Consider the following 18,340-nt stretch of genomic DNA (forward strand, 5'->3'; position numbering starts at 1 on the left):
TGCCCCCGGAGCCCGAGGGACACCAGCTCCTTACCGCGCGGTGTCAGCGGGGCCTCGTCAGAGCCCCACTCCTCTGCTCCGGCCATCCTCTGCTTTTCCATCTAGTGAGTCCCTGCTCCCTGGTTTTTATAGCATCTGTTCCCCCTTGTGGCCTTTGTTGGGCCCCACCCTCCCCAACAAAGTCCCTGGGCGGTGCCTTCCCAGCACCCCAGCCACAGGTTCTCGTTGAGTGGAAGGTATAGAAGGTTCCACACAAAATGCAACACCCAGCTCTCAAAGGGCATTTTGAAAGCGCTGTTAGGACTTGAACCTCCGCTGAGTCCCTCTGTGTGCTACTCAGTATTGGCGGCTTGACAAATCCTATATCATCTCAGACCTTTCGAGATGAAGCACATAACATCCCCAATTTACAGATGAGGAAACTGAGGCTCACAGAGGCTCATCTGTGTCCCCACTCATGGAGCTCTGGGCTGCACTGAGCCTCTTGAGTCCCCAGGTGATACATAATCCCCACCTAGAGACTCTGGACTCCTTTGACTGGCTGTGTTGTATGTGGGAAAAAGGACGTTTTTGTGTGAGCAATCATCGGTATCTTAAAATCCCCAGAAATTTCCCAGAGTGGGGTGGGGGGCAACTGAGCATGCCCAGAGTGCCTTGGGGTGTTGCAGGGAAAGCGTACCTGGGCTTTGGGGTCAGACAGCATTGACTTCAAGTACAGCTATGGCTCTTCCCAGCTCTGTGGCCTTGGGCAAGTCACGTCCCCTCTCTCTGTAAGACGAGGATAAAAGAGCCTCGCCTGATAGGGTTATTACACAGGTCCATCCCTCCGCCACAGTTAACGTGTGTCTGCTGTGCCTGGTCCTTTCCTCCTTGGCTCTGAGTCATGGTCTTTACTCCAGTGACCCCATATGTGTCCGGGGCAGGTAGCACAGGTCGCATGCTCTGAAACAGGGCTGCTTGAAGTAAATCTCTGTAAGTGTGCTTTGGGCAAAGTACTGTCGTTATTTGGGGCAGAAGACTGGTAGTGTTTAGCCCCTCTAGAGGTCAAGCCCTGAGCTGAGCACTTTCTATGAATCATCTGCTGCTCCCAAAGCCCCCCTTCCCCCCGTGAGGAAGCATTCCCCCATATTATGAATGAGAAAATGGGAGTCAAAGGGTTCAGGCCATACACCACGTTCCACATGCAGTAAGCAGCAGAGCCGTCATTCTCACTTGAGTGTGTCCTCGGTTCCCAACTCTGCCCCGAGGGCTGTGCATTGGGACCCGTTTCTCTGTCAGGGGCTGTGGGTGACCTCCCAGAGAAAGGCCCTTTCCATTCTTAGAAACAACATACATTAGCATTAGAAAGCACCTTGAAGATCTTCTAGCATAGCACCTTCCCATTTTACAGATGAAGAAACTGAGGCCTGTACAAGGAACGGGAAATAAGGCCCGAGGTGGGTGGTTTCACTCTTCTTGTGCTCTTTCTCCTTCACAACGCTGCCATCTGTTCATGATGAAAAAGCTTGCTGCCCAGGCCTCGTAAGCACAAGCCCCCACCAGGCACGAGAGATGGGCCCCGAACGAGTGACATTTGTGGGGAGAGGTGATCATAATGTGCACGTGGACCAGCGAGGGAGCCTGACAGTGCTGTGGAGGACCACCCTGAGGGCCATGTCACCAAGGCTGACCGGCAGTGCGGAATTCAGTCAGAAGGCTGGGATTTTTCCTTCCTCTGGACTGACTTGTGCTTCTTTGGTTTTATCTCCATGTCCGTTAGCCTTTTGACCCGTGAGTCCTGTATTCCTGCGGCTATAGCTAATGTTGGTTTTCCTGCCGGTCACTTTCAGGCTCATTGACGTCTCTCTCAGGGGCCCGTCAGGCCCTCTGAGCCCACACTCTCTGGAGCACACTCCTGAAACTATCTTCTCCTCACTCTCAGGAAACTGAAACCCTCTTCTCGAATCCGTTTAGGACCTCCTTTCTTGGGACCTGGGATGCAACAGACAGTGTGTTAAACCCAGAGTCTGGCCCTCAGTGACAGGCAGACTCTGGTGTGGCCAAGGTGGAGGTCCAGCAGGAGTTGGACATTGAGGGCGCCTGGGTGGCTCAGTCGGTTAAGCGTCTGCCTTCAGCTCAGGTCATGATCTCAAGGTCTTGGTTGGAATCGAGTCCCGCATTGGGCTCCCTGCTCAGTGGGGAGCTTGCTTCTCCCTCTCCCTCTGCTTACTGCTCCCACTGCTTGTGCTCACTCTCTCTGTGTCACATAAATGAGTAAAATCCTAAAAAAGGAAAAACAAAAGGAGTTTGACGTTGCAATCTCAGCATGTCCCGTCTGGCTTCTGTACTGGGGAGGGGAGCTGTCGCTGTCCTGCAGCACAGGCCTGGTCTCCAGCTTTCGGTCACTTCAGCCGGACACTGTTGCCTGGAGCTTCCGACGTCATGGTACTAGGCAGTTAGAGCACGGGGTAGGTATTACTTCCAGGATATTCAGAAGCAGACGGAGGCTCCGGGTAATGAGATGCCTTCCTTAAGCACATAGTGGGAGCCAGAACATTCCATTTCTCCAGAGTCCCTTCTCCTCATCACTGCCTTCTAGTCCATCTCTGTGAACCGTTGGAGCAGCCCCGGGCGGCCGATAGGTCAAATACCATCGCATGTTGCATGAGCCCAGGACCAGACTTCGCCTTCCTAAGCCTCAGTATCTGTATCTGTAAAATGGAGATCATAACACCACGTACCTCACAGGATGGGGGGGAAGAGTAAGTGAGATAATGCATGTGAAACCACCAGCACCGGGCCGGCGCTCAGTGAGCGGGAGCTGGTTTTAATCACTGCACCTGCTTTCCTAGTAGAGCCGATTCCCATCTGCATTTCTTATGGAGAGAAAATCTTAAGCCGGTATGCATGAAGACCCTCTTCATTGTGTCTCCTCAGCTTCCACAGGCCTCCCCGCTCATCTGCCGTTCCTGCGCTAATCAGAATTTCCTGACTTCTCCCTGTTTGTCTCGGTTAATGCAGAAGGCAGGGGCTGCTGGCGCAGAGGAGCCAGGCGTGGGCCGACGCGCCTGTGATTTGAATGTCTTTACTGTAATCTAGCGAGTGTGTGTGGGGGCTTCTGTCAATACCGGAGCGGCTGGCCAGAACGGGCAGCTCCCGTCTTCCCGGCAGCCCCTGTCCCCTGCAAATTATCAGAGTAGCTCTTGTTGGACACCCGCCTTCCCCCTGACTTAAATCATCCGAACAGTGAGCCGGCTTCCCCCGTGACACATTGATTCTTTGTTTAGGGCTTGTTACGGTGCTGGGGGCCCAGGCCGGGAGGCTGCCCCCGGCGTGCCTGGGCCACTGCACAAATGGTTCAGAAAGCTGTCTTGGGGCAGCCCGGCCCGAGCCATCCGCACGTAGCCATGCGACACCCACCTGCCCACGTCCACCTCGATGAGGGGAGAACGTGTGTGGATCTGGGAGTTGTTCGAACCCTGCAGTATGGCGACCTCGGGCAGAAACCCTTGGCCTGCATGGACGTCCTTTCCCCATCTGTACAATGGGAGCCCTTCCTGAGTGTTTCAGGGCTGTGGTTAGGATCCAGTGAGGGGAAGGGTCGGGCTGGGCCTCAGCAAGCACTCAGCGGGCATTGGCTCCCTTCTCCCTGGACGCCCGCCTGCTGTGGCTGACCTGAGATCACTGCAGTCGAACCCAGCTGTCCCTCCCTCCTCTGCCTCCAGTCAGGACTTTGTGTTCTCTGCACCAGACACAGAGCTGAGCCTTTTCCTTGTTGGCTGGGAGCCCACCTTGCTTTGTGGGCAACCGCCACACCTGACCCTGTGAGCAGCGGCCCCAGGGACCCAGCTCTGGGAGTGGTGCCGTGGCCCCGGGCAGGGGGCTCAGTGTGGGCTCTCCACGTGGCCTGTGGGGCAGAATGAGCTACTTGGCAGGATCTAGAAAGCCCCCCTCCGCCTTCAGAACAGGGTTCCTGGCTGCCCTGCCCTTTAGCCAGTGACTTGGGTATTTTATTAAGAATTTGGGGGTATTTAAACAAAATGCAACCAGGTTGGGAGTGCTGGTGATAAATGGGGCCAGATTTCCCAGCTCTCTTCATTCTTAAATTAAAAACAAAACAAAAACAAACAAACAAAAAAAGAGTGTCGATTGGCCTAGGTGCTATGCTAATCTCTTGTATCTATACCAGTGATTATCAGCCTTGGGTATACTGAGTCTGGGGCGTTTTAGAAACTGTGGCCCTGGCATTGGGGATTTGAAAAGCCCCCCAAGTGATTCTAATGGGTGGAGGGTTGAACACTACTTGACCACACCAGCATGTCCTTCCCCCCGACCCCCTGTAGCCCCCTGAGGCAGGTGGGGGAATGAGGATCTAAGAGGTGCTGTCCTTTGCACACTGGGGCGGAGCTGGGACCAGAACCCAGCTCCGTGGTGCACTCCCCCGCCTGCTTCCTCCTGCAGCGGGCTGGGGTGGGGGGTCGGTGGCTGCTGGCTGGGCCCTGGTGTGGAGACATCAAGGTGGCTCCGCAGGCTTCTCGTCACCTGAAGGCATCAGGTGAGATGCTCAGAGGAAGTAATGTGAAGAAGGAAGCCAGAGGGGAGCATGTGTGGGGAGAGACTGGCAGCAGACAGTCCAGAGTCTCCGGCGATGAGAGTCCGGATGAGGTAGACAGGATGTCGTAGCAAGAAAATTCGGCCGGGGAAGGTCACAAATAGCCTTGAGTGTCCTGAGGCAGAGTCTGGACACGCCACTTACATGGACCCGCCACCTTGCTCGAAGTTCTTCTGTGCTCCTGCCACTGAGTCAGATGATAAACGGAGTCAACCGCCGGAGCCCCACTGACTACCCCACAGAGGGAGAGGAAGCTGGGGACATGCAGAGCCTGTGCAGTCACAGGGTCCTGGACTCTGAAAGACCGGGCCTCCTTCAATGCCCCACGGCCACCATCTTGAAATTCCTGGTAATTCCACCTTGAAACTTGTGCCTTATAAAAGTAGTCTTATGGGACAGTGGAGCATGTGCAGGAGCAGAGGACGTCTGTCCTCCCCGGAGTCTTGCCATCCCGGGCCCATAGAACCCCCTGGGTACCGCCTGCACAGAGTTGCAGTGGACCCATGGTACATGGGGGCTCAGCGAGACTCAGAGCGCTTACAAGGTAAAGCTGTGGGGTCCACAATTGAGGCAGCAGGACACCAACAGCCCCAACAGTCCCCACTTTGTGTTAGAACTAGAACGCGCTTCGGTGCCGACAGAAGGCAGTGCTGTACTAAGAACCTCAGTGATCCTATTTCTCGTTCACATTACTTGCCTGTATTAGCCTACTACCACTTGTGCAAATGATGGCCTAGAAGGAACGGATGGAGCAACTTTAGTTCCTTTTCCTTTCTCATCAGTAAGCCGAAGGCAGAGAGCGCTAGTAGAATATGTGTACATCAAGAACTGAAATAAAAACAGTTGAGTTTTGTGCAGCATTTCCACTGTCTGATAAGGACAAAATACAAATGCGTTTGTGAGTTACGAAATATGATTCCACATATGTTCGCATTTAAAACTGGCATGGCACAGTATAGAGTTGAGCAATAAGATTCATGCTAATAATTTAAATTTTTATTTTTTTCTTCACGTAGAATGACATTAAATAGTAAATTTGAAAAGCTCCATTATGGGCCTAGAAAGAAACCCATGAAAGAAAGAAAAAGCTTTATATTTTGCTATGGCAGTTAGAGACTTAACAGCCCTTCCTTCCCATGCATCCATTCTTCCCTGTGTCGCACGAATTATGTCGCCTGCCCTGGAAAAACCCAATCTCTGCCCTCAAGAAAATAGCTGTTTGTGAAAAATCTGCTTGCTGTTCTTTGCCGTAATCTTCCAAGCAATGCTATGAGTTGGACTGGCCTTGAGTAAGTGTCATAGGTGGGGAATGACAAGTCACCTGAGGTCACACAACTGGTCAGAACCACAGTTCAAGACCAAGTCTTTCTGACTCCAAGACACGTTCTCTGTCCACCACATTGTGTTACCTTAACTGACTCCATTTTTGTTTTTTAATCTTAAGGGTTTTTTAAAGGGCCTTTACCCCCCAAAACATGTAAAAATAAAAATAACCAGCCCCCCACTGGTGTGCCATTTTCACACTGTATTGTGGTTATTTGTCCCTGAACTAGATAGGATTCTTTGATAATAGGAGCTTTTCTTTTAGACTTTCTATAATGGAAAATTTCAAATTTATACCAAGTAAACGAACTCCCACGTACCCATTGCCCAGCTTCCACAATTATAAACATTCTGTCATTTTTTTTAGATTAAAAAAAATTTTTTAACTATAGTAAAATACACATAACATCAAATTTACCCCTATAACCATTTTTTTAAAAGGTTTTATTTATTTATTTGACAGACAGAGATCACAACTAGGCAGAGAGGCAGGCAGAGAGGAAGGGAAGCAGGCTCCCCGCTGAGCAGGGAGCCCGATGCAGGGCTCAATCCCAGGACCCTGGGATCATGACCTGAGCCAGAGGCAGAGACCTTAACCCACTGAACCACCCAGGTGCCCCCTATAAACCATTTTTAAGTGTATGTACAGTTCAGTGGCATTAAGTACAATGATCACCCATTTCTAGAACTTTCTTCATCTGGCATAATGGAAAGTCTCTACCCACTAAACAACTCCCCATCCCTCCCCATCCAGCCTCTGGCAATGACCATTCTACTTTCTGTCCCTAAGAAGTTGAGGACTCTAGATACAAGTGGAAATAAGCAGTATTTGTCCTTCTGTTACTGGCTTGTCACTTAACATAAGGTCGTCAAGGTTTTCCATCATAGCCTGTGCCAGAAATCCTCTCCCTTTTAAAGCTGAATAATATTTCATTGTATGGATATTTTGTTTTTCCACTCATCCACAGACACTTGGATCGCTTCTGTCTTTTGGCTACCGTGAGCAATGCTGCCATAAACACAACATCCTGCTGTTCTTGGCACTATCCCCTGGGCTGCTCCCCACCTTCGACTGATTATTAGTATTACTTACAGGAATTGTATTTTATTCATCTTTGTATTCTTCTAACGCAGAATCTGGCACATGGAAGGTGTTTTTTAAATGTGAATAGAGGGCACCTGGGTGGCTCAGTTGGTTGACTGGCTGCCTTTGGCTCAGGTCATGATCCCGAACTTCCAGGATTGAGTCCCGCATCAGGCTCCCAGCTCCTTGGGGAGTCTGCTTCTCCGTCTGACCTTCTCCTCTCTCATGCTCTCTCTCTCACTCATTCTCTCTCAAATAAATAAATAAAATCTTTAAAAATAAAAATAAAATAAAATATGAATGGAGGGGCGCCTGGGTGGCTCAGTGGGTTAAGCCTCTGCCTTCGGCTCAGGTCATAATCTCAGGGTCCCAGGATCGAGCCCCACATAGGGTTCTCTGCTCAGCAGGGAACCTGCTTCCTCTCCCCTCCCACCACCTGCCTCTCTGCCTACTTTTGATCTCTCTCTCACTCTCTGTCAAATAAATAAAATCTTTTAAAAAAATAAAATGTGTGAATGGATAAATCTTCCAAAATTACTGTTTTTAAAATTTTAAGCAAGGGCCATAAAGCATGAACCCCTTTTTTTCTTAGAATTGCAGAGTAAATGTACACACAGAATTTTGATAAATTTGCACAGGAAAATAAGAGTTTAGTACTGTAAGTATAGATCAGCAGAACAAGGAGAATTGTCCCCTCAGAAGACTCTGAGAGGAGAATTTATTTTTATGCCAGGACCCACAGTGCTGTGGACAAAAGCCGTTTATTTCTGGAAGTATCAGAAACGCTCGGAATCACCATTTTCACCTGTTAACAAAGGTGGATTCATTAGTAACGGAATTTTCAATTGATTGCATATGTCAGGAAGATAATCCTCGAGTACAACTTGTCTGTCTGTAACAGAATCCTTGATAGGGTTAAGCAGCTGTGTTTAACTGTCCTCCGGGTCATGGATGGAAGAACTCTGCTAATGTGATCTAAGCTTGAACACTCACGGCTCGCCTCGCGTGCGCTCACGGAGCTATCAGCCAGTAGTCCCAATGCTGAGTGCCGCCTAAGAAGACAAAAGATTTAATCAACGCAACGGGAGAACTAAATCAGCAATTCTTACAAAGGAGGGTTTAACGAGACACCTTGCCTTGTTCCTCTCCGCTGCAGAGAGTGGAGTGGGGTGACCATTTCAGCTACAGAAGGGGGAACCAGGAGTAGCTGGGCCAAATGGTTCAGCATCCTTGGTACAGATGGGCCTGGGGCAGAAAAAGCCTTCCTGGTGGCTTGTTTACTCCCGGGAGCGTAGGTGCTTCGAGTACCCATCTACCAGGAGAACCCGAAGGCTTCCACCTGCAAGAACTCTCCTGTGCTCTCACAGGTGTTCACGGACAAACGGTTTGAACTGATGCCCCAAGAGAAGCCCCAGGCTGGGGGTGGGCCACGTGCATGACGGCTGGGCTTGGACCGTGGCGTATAAAATCTTGACTCTGACGTTTATGGGTCCTGGGAGCTTGGGCAAGTGACCCTCCCTGTTATTCTGTAACAATTAGGTGGACTGTGGTGGTTGTCATTTCCTTAGAAAGTGAGTAGTAGCTCCAGGGGTGTGAGCCCTCCTAGCCTGTGGCCGGTCAACACTTTATACATGACAACGGGTGACCGCGTCTCTGTTTTTCACCAGGATTAGGATGAAACAGTTGCCCTGAACAGATGGGATTTGCTTACCCAATCCCCATCCCCCCTTTTAGACTCCGTTGACATGTGCCTGCTCTCTCTCAAGATTTCTGACCTGCTGCCCCAGGCGGGGTAGCCTTTTCCTCTCCTGGCTCCTGTGGATGCTTGGCGAGCCGCCCCACGCTGGTGGCACTGCACTCTAGTGGTACTCGTTCCCATGGCTGACTGACACCGCTGGTGGTGTTCTTGAAGCTTTTTGCAGAAAAAGCCCCCGTTGTCACATTTTCCTCTCATCTTTTCTATCCGTGCCCATGTCCTTTTGTCCGTCTCTATGGCACAGACATCTGATCCGGGGGGACGTCGCCTGCACTAAGGAGACAACAGGTCCAAAATGTTCGTGTCTCCCCCAAAGCTGAGATTCTTTCTGCTCTCCTGCAGCTAAATTCTGCCTCAGGCTACCCTTCCACACAGATCTGGTGGCAAATTCTCTCGAATTTATTGGTCCCTCAGCAGACTCCTTCCTGGCAGTGCTGGGCCACAGCTCTAGGAGTGAATGCTAACAACTCCAGGGAGCATTTCCTCCAAGGAGCTCTAAACTCCCCGGACACAAGTGTCACTCACCTGGCGTCGCGTTCTGAGACCTCTTTACTGTCAGGTCAAGTAATATCAGCCACAGCGAGACCACTGGGCTTTTGTGGCAGGAACCAGGGTCAGACTCAACCTGTGGTTCTAGAGCCAGTGTCCCTGAGCTTCTAACTGGGGGGTGGGTTTGGCGCTCTCCCCGGGCAGTGTAGCGGGGAGTCCGGCCAGGCCTCTGCCCTCTGGAGCTCCGGGTCGCAGGGGACACCAGTGAAGATTCAGTCTCCAGGGGTATGCCAGGCCAAATGGGAGCACTAAGCAAGAATGACTACTGCGCCTGGGTGGCTCAGTCATTAAGTGTCTGCCTTTGGCTCAGGTCATGATCTCATGGTCCTGGGATCAAGTCCCAGATCAGGCTCTTTCTCTAAATACATACAGTCTTAAGAAATGAGAGGAAGGAAGGGTAGTACAGGTGCAAGGAACAGCCCTGGAAAAAACGGGAAGCAAGTGGGAAAGGACATGGCGTATGATCAGGAGATGCATTGGGAGCAGAAGTTACCTGGGGGAGCAGAGGAAAAGGGACACAAAAGGACTCTGGAAAAGAAAGCTGGGCAGCTTAGGAAGGGTTTGTTTGCCCTGCTAGGGAGCTAGGACTTTTCCTCTCCTCTCCCACACAGGGCCCTGTGTACGTGACACACGCCACTAGGTATATGGTGTTGAGTGAAACAGGTGCCATTGCTGCCCGCATGAAGCTTAGAGTCTAGTGGAAAAAGTTAACCAAGTAACCACCCAGCATAATGCCTCTGCAGTCAAAATTCCTGGGTAGCATAGTAGCGTGAGCCAATGTGCGTGTTAGAAATCTCAGAGAATTGGAGTAGACGTAGGAAGGCAACTGGAAGGGACACAGAATTAAATCTCCACCATGGCGGGCAGAGAAATGGTGAGCGGAGACAAACGACTCCTTTCACTGGCAAAGCAGCAGGGGACGTGAGCAGTGTGATAGGTCATGGGGAGCTATGATAATGCCAACTTAAGAAAGAAACAGATGTGGGGTACAGTCCAGGCGGGCTAATGATTGGGAGTTTGGGCCATTTTGAGTTTGAGGTGCTAATGGGCTATCCAGGTGGGATTGAGACATACGGTTTTGGAGGGAAGGAGGTCTGAGCTATGATGCTACCACAGGCCATCAGTGTGTAGGTGACACCACTCATGGATGGGACGGCCTGGAGAGGGACATTATTGCCCGGCTGTGCTTCCCAGGATGGAAGCAGAACTGGCAGGCCACAGGAATGGGATGCTGGGTGGGCTTTAGCTTGTTATCACTAGCCCATCTCCCAGCTGTTACGCAAGAAAGATGTAAATCCGTGCCAAATTAGTAATGTCATAGAATATTCTTTTTCCTGGAGAACAAGGAAATTGTCCTCACAGACAACGTCCTCACAATGTAAATTTTGCCTGTTTACCTTCTTGCTTTCACAGCCAGGAAGCTCAGAGCTAATTTTGAACCTTTGTTTTAGAAACCGTAGAGGACCTGCATATCCAGACACTCTTTTCCCAAGTAAACATGTTTTATATATTCACGTATTCTTTAGCTCTATTTTTTTTTTCCTTTCCTTTGGGTGCTCATGTAGGCTGCCTCAGATCCTTTGTAAAATTAGGTGGGGCTTATCTGTGTAAAAACAAGCCCTCCCCCCAACCTAGTTTTTGGGGGTCATCCTTACACCTTTTGCGAAATGTCTGCACCATTGCTGAGCTAATATTGGCCAGACTTAAGCAGGAGGAACCCTTGGAATTCACAGCAGCCAGACAGTAAATTTAACACTTACGTAACTCATTAAAACAGGATAAAAGTACAACTTCAAACATCTCTGTGTTTGCCGCCAAGTCTGTGAAGGGAGGGGCACCTTTAATTCAGTTCAAGGTGTCAAAGTCTGATCTTTCAGAATTGAGGATACACCACCGAAATTAAAGACTTGTCTGAGGAGATGAGCACTCCAGATCCCTTCAAAGAAGGATCGAGGTGTTGACTACAAGGATGGAATGCGGCTTCAGCTTCGGTTCTTGTTTCCTTCACTCATAAAACGTAGTTTGGTGAAAGCATGACTGCTCATCGAGCGCTATAAAGCACACAGTTGACTGGGCAGTAAATCCTATTTTTTATTAGCCCTGCCTTTTTACATAAATAATTATTTTAAAATGGTTATTTGTGGGACGCCTGGGTCTCAGTCGTTGAGCATCTGCCTTCGGCTCCGGTCATGATCCCTGAGTCCTGGGATCGAGCCCCACATTCGGCTTCCTGCTCGGCGGGGAGCCTACTTCTCCTTCTCCCACTGCCTCTGCTTGTGTTCCCACTCTTGCTGTCTCTCTCTCTCTCTCTCTGTCAATTAAATAAATAAAAATCTTTAAAAAAATAAAATGATAATTTGCTCTTGGTCGAGATCACTGTGTAGATGGTTTTCAAAGTGTGTTCCACGGCTGGCGCCTTGGGAACTGCAAAGGTGCTGAGGTGGGGGAGGAGACTGCCCAGCCACCACCCCTGCACCCCAGCATCCCCCCACCCCCCGTTTCTCAAAGAGCAGCTGGGCAGTTTTATGTGACAAGGCTCCCCCTGCATAAGGTGCTGCTTGGATTCTCTTCAAAGTGAAAAGAAAAGTCTGGAAGTGATCACATTGGAGGGAACATCCCACTAACTTGCTGCTGGGGTACGACCGGCTCCTCCGGAAGGGGCCGGGGTGGGGTTCGGAATCTCAGCCTCCTACCAGCCCTGGGACTTTGGGGGATGACTTTTCCTTTCTGAAACCTCCTCCTCTTCCACAGAACAGAAAGCCTTTGATGACAGTAGCCACTCGACCAAGTAAACGAGAATTAAGTCAATCAGATGCAGAAGAGCCATCTAACCGAGTGTAAGAACTGACCGCCACCCTCACCCCGCTCCTCCAACCCCCCTCTGCCATCTCTGTTTCCCAGGAGGAGCCAATCACCTTCTGTGAGGAAGCCTTCGTGTCCCACTATCGCTCGGGAGCCATGAGGCAGTTCCTGCAGAACGCCACCCAGCTGCAGCTCTTCAAGCAGGTACCCCGCCCTCCCCGTGGAGGGTGGCCTGTCTGGACCCCCGGCGGGGATTTCTGCAGCTGTCTTACTGTGAGCGCTGAAGCTGTGGGCATCGGGGACCCAGGCCCACCAGAGGGGCTCGGGGTCTGAGGAGTGGGATGGGTGCAGAAGGGGGGGTCAGTAGCCAGGCAGCGCCAACACAAATATGCCAGTCAAGTGGCATTCAGCAAGTTACTGTCAACGCATAGCCAGTGTTTTCAAAACTTGTTTTTAACTCACCGTTCCAAAGGCCCTTTCCTGTCTTGGGAAACGTGGTGGTTCTTTGGGTGTACACCAAGGCGTCCGGCTGAATGGTTTTCTCCCCTGTGTCTTTGCATAAGCTGTTACGCTTTTATTCTTTCTTTCTCTAGTTTATAGATGGGAGACTGGACCTTCTCAATTCCGGCGAAGGTTTCAGTGACGTTTTTGAAGAGGAGATCAGCATGGGCGAGTATGCTGGTGAGTTCGATTCATTTTCCCCCCTGTGCCGTGGGCTGTTATGTGGGACTAGGGCGTGCGTGGCAGGGAGTGGCTGTGGCTTCTCTCTTTCCTTCAGTGCGGGTTGGAGACTCACTTCACCCTCGGCCTTGAAATGTGTGAGGAATTCCTCTTCGTTTTCTGCTGAGACAGAGGCACTTGGCCTGTCTGAGATCCTCTGTCGGGGGGTCAGTCGCTTCCCCTGGGTGGCCACAGTCTAGTGATACATAGTGGCCGGCGTGCTGCAGCTCAGAGCACTCGAGGCGTTGAGTTAGGAGAGCTGGCTTGACATCTGGGCCCCACCTCTAGGGAAGCCGTGAGAACTTGGTTGGGCCATGTCCCCTCTTCATCTGAAGTGTCTGCATCTCTGTGCTGAGGAGAACAGGGCCCACCTCACGGGGATCCTGTGGAGACTGACTCGGAGTCCACGAGGACAGATGCTGGCACAGGACCACTGCTAAATGAGTGTTTCTTTCAGAGGTGAAAGTCATCACTGCCTTGTCTCCACAGACCATTTGACCTGGAGCGATCATCCTCTCATGATTCAGAGGTGGCCTCTGAGGCCCAGAGAGGTGTTCGCGGTGGACCCTGCCTTCTGAATCCCAGTCTGGCCTTCTTTCCAAGTTCCGAAGCCTTAGCCTGTGGCAGTAAAGGCAAAACCAAATGCAAAGTCATCGTAATCAGGCCGTTGACCCGCTCTTATTGCTTGGCCCATGCCAGGTCTGGACTATGCTTCTGTGATGTGATACAACTGGTGGTTATATCACACAACCGGTGGTTCATAGGGTCAGGCATAACCTCGCCTACAAAACCCCATTCACAGGCCTGACCAGCCTGAGCTGCACGGAGAGCGCAAAAGCACCCATAAAACCAGTCCACGGACGTCAGAGCGAGTCAGTGTTCCTGCCACGTCCAGAGCCCCATAGAGTAAGAAACAGAAGACCAGGTTTGGCCCTCAAGGAGCGGAGTCTACTGGTAGGAGAAAGAGATGCATAACTAAAAACAAATACAGATTAAACCAGTGCAAGAAAAGGAGCAGAAATAGGCTTTTAGGCAGGTAAAACAGGACTCCACTAATCCACGCTCTGTGGTGTGGAAGCTTCACAGAGACACAGCGCGCTCAGAGTGGAACGTGGGGTCTGAAGAGAAGACGAGCTTTATGTGCCGTTGAACTAAGGCAGGCCGTTCGGAGCTGCTACAAAAGCTATCCAGTGATAAGACCTTCTTATCCCACCGGATAAAATGAACAAGTCCCCCAACAATGCCTCCTTTTTCTTTCCCTGTCGCTACTCAAGGGTCTTGGGGCTGAGCATGTGTCCGGCAGTGTGGGGACATGCAGCCCTCCGATTCCTGCCCTGGGGTGGCTCGCAGAACTTCAGAGAATGTGGGCTTTGGAGCGGGGGTTACCAGCTCTAGAGGACTGTTCAGAGGAAGGGGTGGGCGAAACTTGCAGAGGAAATGACGTTGGAGCTGTTGGTTGAGCATCATGAGCAGAGGGAGTAGGGAATGGTGGCCAGCAAGGGGAACAGTGTTTGTGAAGGTGTGGAGGGCGGACGGGACGGAACGGCCGAGAGAGGATGGGGCCAAGACAAGACTGGAGAAGAGAATCAGGCATGCTCAGGAGTCTGACCCCACCTCTGTCCAGTGCGCAGTGAGGAAGGAGGATTTAGGCTGCGACTGGGGCCACTGAGAGGATCGGATCTCTGGTCTGGAAAGAAAACCTGTGGCAGCAACTCACCACTCCCTCCTGTAGCAGTGGAGCATGGAAGCCTCCATGTGATTCTCCAGATGTTGAACTTTCCAAATCCTGCTCGCTAAGCAATTCGAGGAACTCCTGAAAGCATATGCTTTAACCGCTTCTCTAACTTCTCTTTCCCAGGCAGCGATAAACTCTACCATCAGTGGCTCTCCACAGTCCGGGTAAGTGTGCAGCCCCATAGAGCCCCAGGGCCTCTCCTCAGCCTTTTGGCAATCCCCCGCTTCCCCTGCCGCATACCCCCCCATTCTGCCGCAAGGTGGTCATTCAGCCCAGGGCCCTCCATTCTTGCAGCCAGAGATGCTTCTGCTTGCCAAGCCAGGCCATCTAGGTGCAGGCTTGCACGATGAGACTATCCAAAGCATCCTTAGGTGAGGGCAAGGAGAGCCAGGAGAAGTGTCCTCGTCTCGGGAAGCTGGCCAGGGTGTGTTGAGTGGATGTTGTTATCCTAGAGCCTTCCTGGGGGTCTCCTTCGAGACCAATGCAATTGGGAAATTTTCATGGCAAAACCAGAAATGTGTCCCTGTTGCTGCTCTGCGGTGTTTTTCACACCAAAGGCTCCTAGGAAGATGGAGAACACATCACTGAGTTTTTCACCCCCTCACTATTGTTATGAACAATGTCTTGTTGTGTGTTGGAAGCTAGGTGCTTTGGTCTTCAGAAGCCAATAAAGCCTCTGCCTGGGTTTATCAGTGTGTATGTACTGAGGGCCTCTGGTGGACCAGGCGCCACACTGGGGATACATTCGGGAGCAGGAGGACACAGTCCCTGCCCTGGGGGCACTCCCTGTCTTCTTGGGGTTGCACGCGTAAACAGGCAACCCCAGCATAATGTGAGAAGTGTTCTCTCCTGCTTGCGGGCTGAGCTCACCACTGCCACGGCAGGTCCCTTGGAAGTGGCTGCCGTTGGCCGAGAGTAAGCAATTCCTCCATGAAAGACCTCTTTTGTTCTTCTTGGATGGCCAAACACTGCACTTGGCAAATCGTAGACAAGCAATAAGGACTTGTTGATTGATTGATAAAAGGAGTTTTAATATTCCAAAGGACCATTGAAATAAGATACTGAGTAATTTTGGAAAGGAGTATGGAATAAATGAGTGGGTAAAAATTTCATATTGGCCTACAACATAGAATGCTTTCTAGGTCAAACTGCAATGTTTTTAATTAAAGCTCAAAATTTCTAATAATGGGCCGAACCAAAAATCGTGCTAAGAGTTAATCCCTGTAATTACATTACTGTGTTTTATTCATTTATATACCCACTTGATCCAGTCTGTCTCTTTGTTCAAATCAGTGAGAGTTAACTTTCCAAACCGCCACAAATCTGATTATTGATGCATCTGATTAAAAGTCCTCTGGAATATAGACTCCATATCCTGGCCCCTCGAGAGCTGGCCCCGCGTGCCATGTTCCCCGTGATACGCTGACCACTAGCCAGGAACACCAGGGGTTTCCAGCATCTGCACCTGTTTCCTGTGCAGTCCTCTCTCCCTAGAATGTCCTTACCCTTCCTGTCCCCCACATGAACTCTTTGTCCTTCACGGACCAGGCCAGATGTTTCGTCCTCTAATACCTTTTCTGACCATGCAAAGTGGGAGCTGTGTCCACGCACCTTGGCACACAGTCAGGGCAGCTGGCCGGACCTTCGGCTGCAGCTGTTTCCCCTGGGGTATCCCCTGTGACTCAGTACCCTCCGAGGCTAACACAGGGTGTCTCCGCAGTGAGCCCTCAATGAATTATCTAGAGCCTGTGCACCCTTCATGTCCGTTCGTTGCCTCCTTTGTGTCCCGGGAAGGCCAGCCTCCCTCCCCTTCTCCTCTGTTCTCCCAAAGAAACTGATCCGAGAAATTGGTGTGTTGGATTTGTACGAAAGCCATGATTCACGTTGATGGCTACTCATTCTTTCCTTCCCTCAAGATATTGATGTTAAGGAAGGCAGCCTACCAGGGTGATTAAAAATCACAACACAGAAAACCAAGGTGAGGAAAGGAAGGCTCGTGACGGAGGGTAGCCAAATCAACTAGAACTTCTTCAGAAGCCATAGATTACTGTGGGGAAACCTGGCCTCAGAGAGCCTGCGAAGAGCTTTTCTTCCAGCCAGCGGACAGGTGCCAAGTGCAACACTGAGTCCCCCTGCGGCCAGTTACCGCCACCCGTGTGCGCTGCCGGCTCTCCCGGTCCCCACCCATAGCGCTTCTGCCGCCGCCATAACTAATTGCCCGGCACCGGTTACCATCCAGGCCTGTTTCTCTAATTAAATTACACGCTCTTGGAATGTTGCTTAACTTGTTCAGAGAGAAGAGGTTTTTTGTTGGTGTTGGCCCACTCTGTCTTGAGTCCCGGTCGCTAATTGACGTTTCTATTACAGAAAGGAAGCGGAGCAATTCTGAATACCGTGAAAACGAAAGCGAACCCGGCCATGAAGACGGTCTATAAATTTGTGAGTACTGGTCTCGGTCCCAGGACCCCGACAGACGGGTCCCTCGGCATGAGGAAGCTCTTCAGCCTACCTGACCCTGTACCGCAGAAAGGATTCAGGGGCTGCTGTGCGGTTTCCCAGAGCTTCCAAGGCTCTTAGAATTACGTAGTGTTGATTATCTGGTGACCAGGTCAGTGACATTTTTCGTGTTAAACGGTTTCCACTCCCAGTTGCTGCAATCAAGAAATGGGAAGCCACTGGTTTTAGCTTTTAGTAGAGGGGAGACCAGGGGGTGCGGATGCTGGCTGCTCCATGCGTGTGTCCCTGAGACCCGAGGCGTGGCCGGCCGAGCATTCTGGCAAAACCTTTCCTACGGGGATCCCCACCGTCCCATCTGAACGAAGCCGCTCCTTTGCCGGTTACTGAAGAGCGTTCATGGTGGGACACACTCCCTGACCGTTGTCCCCAATTCCTTCCTCGTCTCTCTCACCACTGCCCTGTAGGATGTGCATTGTTTGTGAGACTCATGCCCACAGCAGAGAGAAAATAGGAGAACACGTCAGCTCCCGCTCTGATGTTCCATCCCTTACAAGCCTCAAGTATTTTTTTTTTTTCTCATGGTTTCTCTTGCTTGCTAAGTTGACTGTGAGCCACTTCATGGGGTGGTTTTGTTTTATTTCCATTTTTAATTTTGTTAGTCCTTTCTGTGCTTAAACTGTAGTTATTTTAACCAGGCGGGTGGCTGCCAACAGAACCACACAGGTCTAAAATGACAGAAAATAAAAGCCAGGGTGTGTGCCGAAATGAGATTGAAAGAAATGGCACCGGGGGAACCCAGCAATGTGTCTGCTCAGGCCAGTCAGCCCAGGCAGAAAATTGGTCCTGAGGCCCTGGCCTGGTGAAATGTAATAGATATTCAGATTCTTAAAGCTGCTGTTCCATCTACACTTGCTGGGAGCTGTCACCAGGCTGCTAAGATAAATAATTATAGAGAGCAGAAGAAGGCCTTTGGAAGGAGGGAGGGGAAAAAAAAAAACTCAGTGCCATCAAAATGCAGCAAATAAAATCTCTGTCGCCTCTTTAAGGGTTTTTTTTTTTTTTAACCTTTTAACATTGTATTTGTTTTCGTAGCCATTATGTTTTTCGACTTGATGATCCCATTTTTTTCCTTCTTTTTTCTAGTAATCAGAGAAGGTGATTCGCGACGGATTGAAATCAAGCATAGTCCCTGCTGGAAACAGAGAGGGAATCTTAACTTAAATTAATTTTTCATGCAGGCAAAAGATCATGCAAAAATGGGAATAAAAGAGGTGAAAAACCGCTTGAAGCAAAAGGTACTTGAAGTTCTTATTCAAAATGTAT

The 18,340-nt window shown here is 50.5% G+C and overlaps 1 protein-coding gene across 7 annotated transcripts in view; it reads left to right on the forward strand.

Moving 5' to 3' along the window:
• DENND1A (DENN domain containing 1A) overlaps nt 1-18,340 on the forward strand; it is a 492,434-nt gene that overhangs the window by 415,790 nt on the left and 58,304 nt on the right. For all 7 annotated transcript variants that reach the window (XM_032307638.1, XM_032307635.1, XM_032307639.1 and 4 more), the window contains 5 exons: nt 12,205-12,309; nt 12,699-12,786; nt 14,684-14,724; nt 16,928-16,999; nt 18,256-18,312. In XM_032307638.1, the coding sequence (XP_032163529.1) occupies nt 12,205-12,309; nt 12,699-12,786; nt 14,684-14,724; nt 16,928-16,999; nt 18,256-18,312 (363 nt within the window). The remainder of the gene's footprint in view (nt 1-12,204; nt 12,310-12,698; nt 12,787-14,683; nt 14,725-16,927; nt 17,000-18,255; nt 18,313-18,340) is intronic.

The sequence above is a fragment of the Mustela erminea genome, chromosome 12 (assembly GCF_009829155.1).
Source record: "Mustela erminea isolate mMusErm1 chromosome 12, mMusErm1.Pri, whole genome shotgun sequence".
NCBI lineage: Eukaryota > Metazoa > Chordata > Mammalia > Carnivora > Mustelidae > Mustela > Mustela erminea.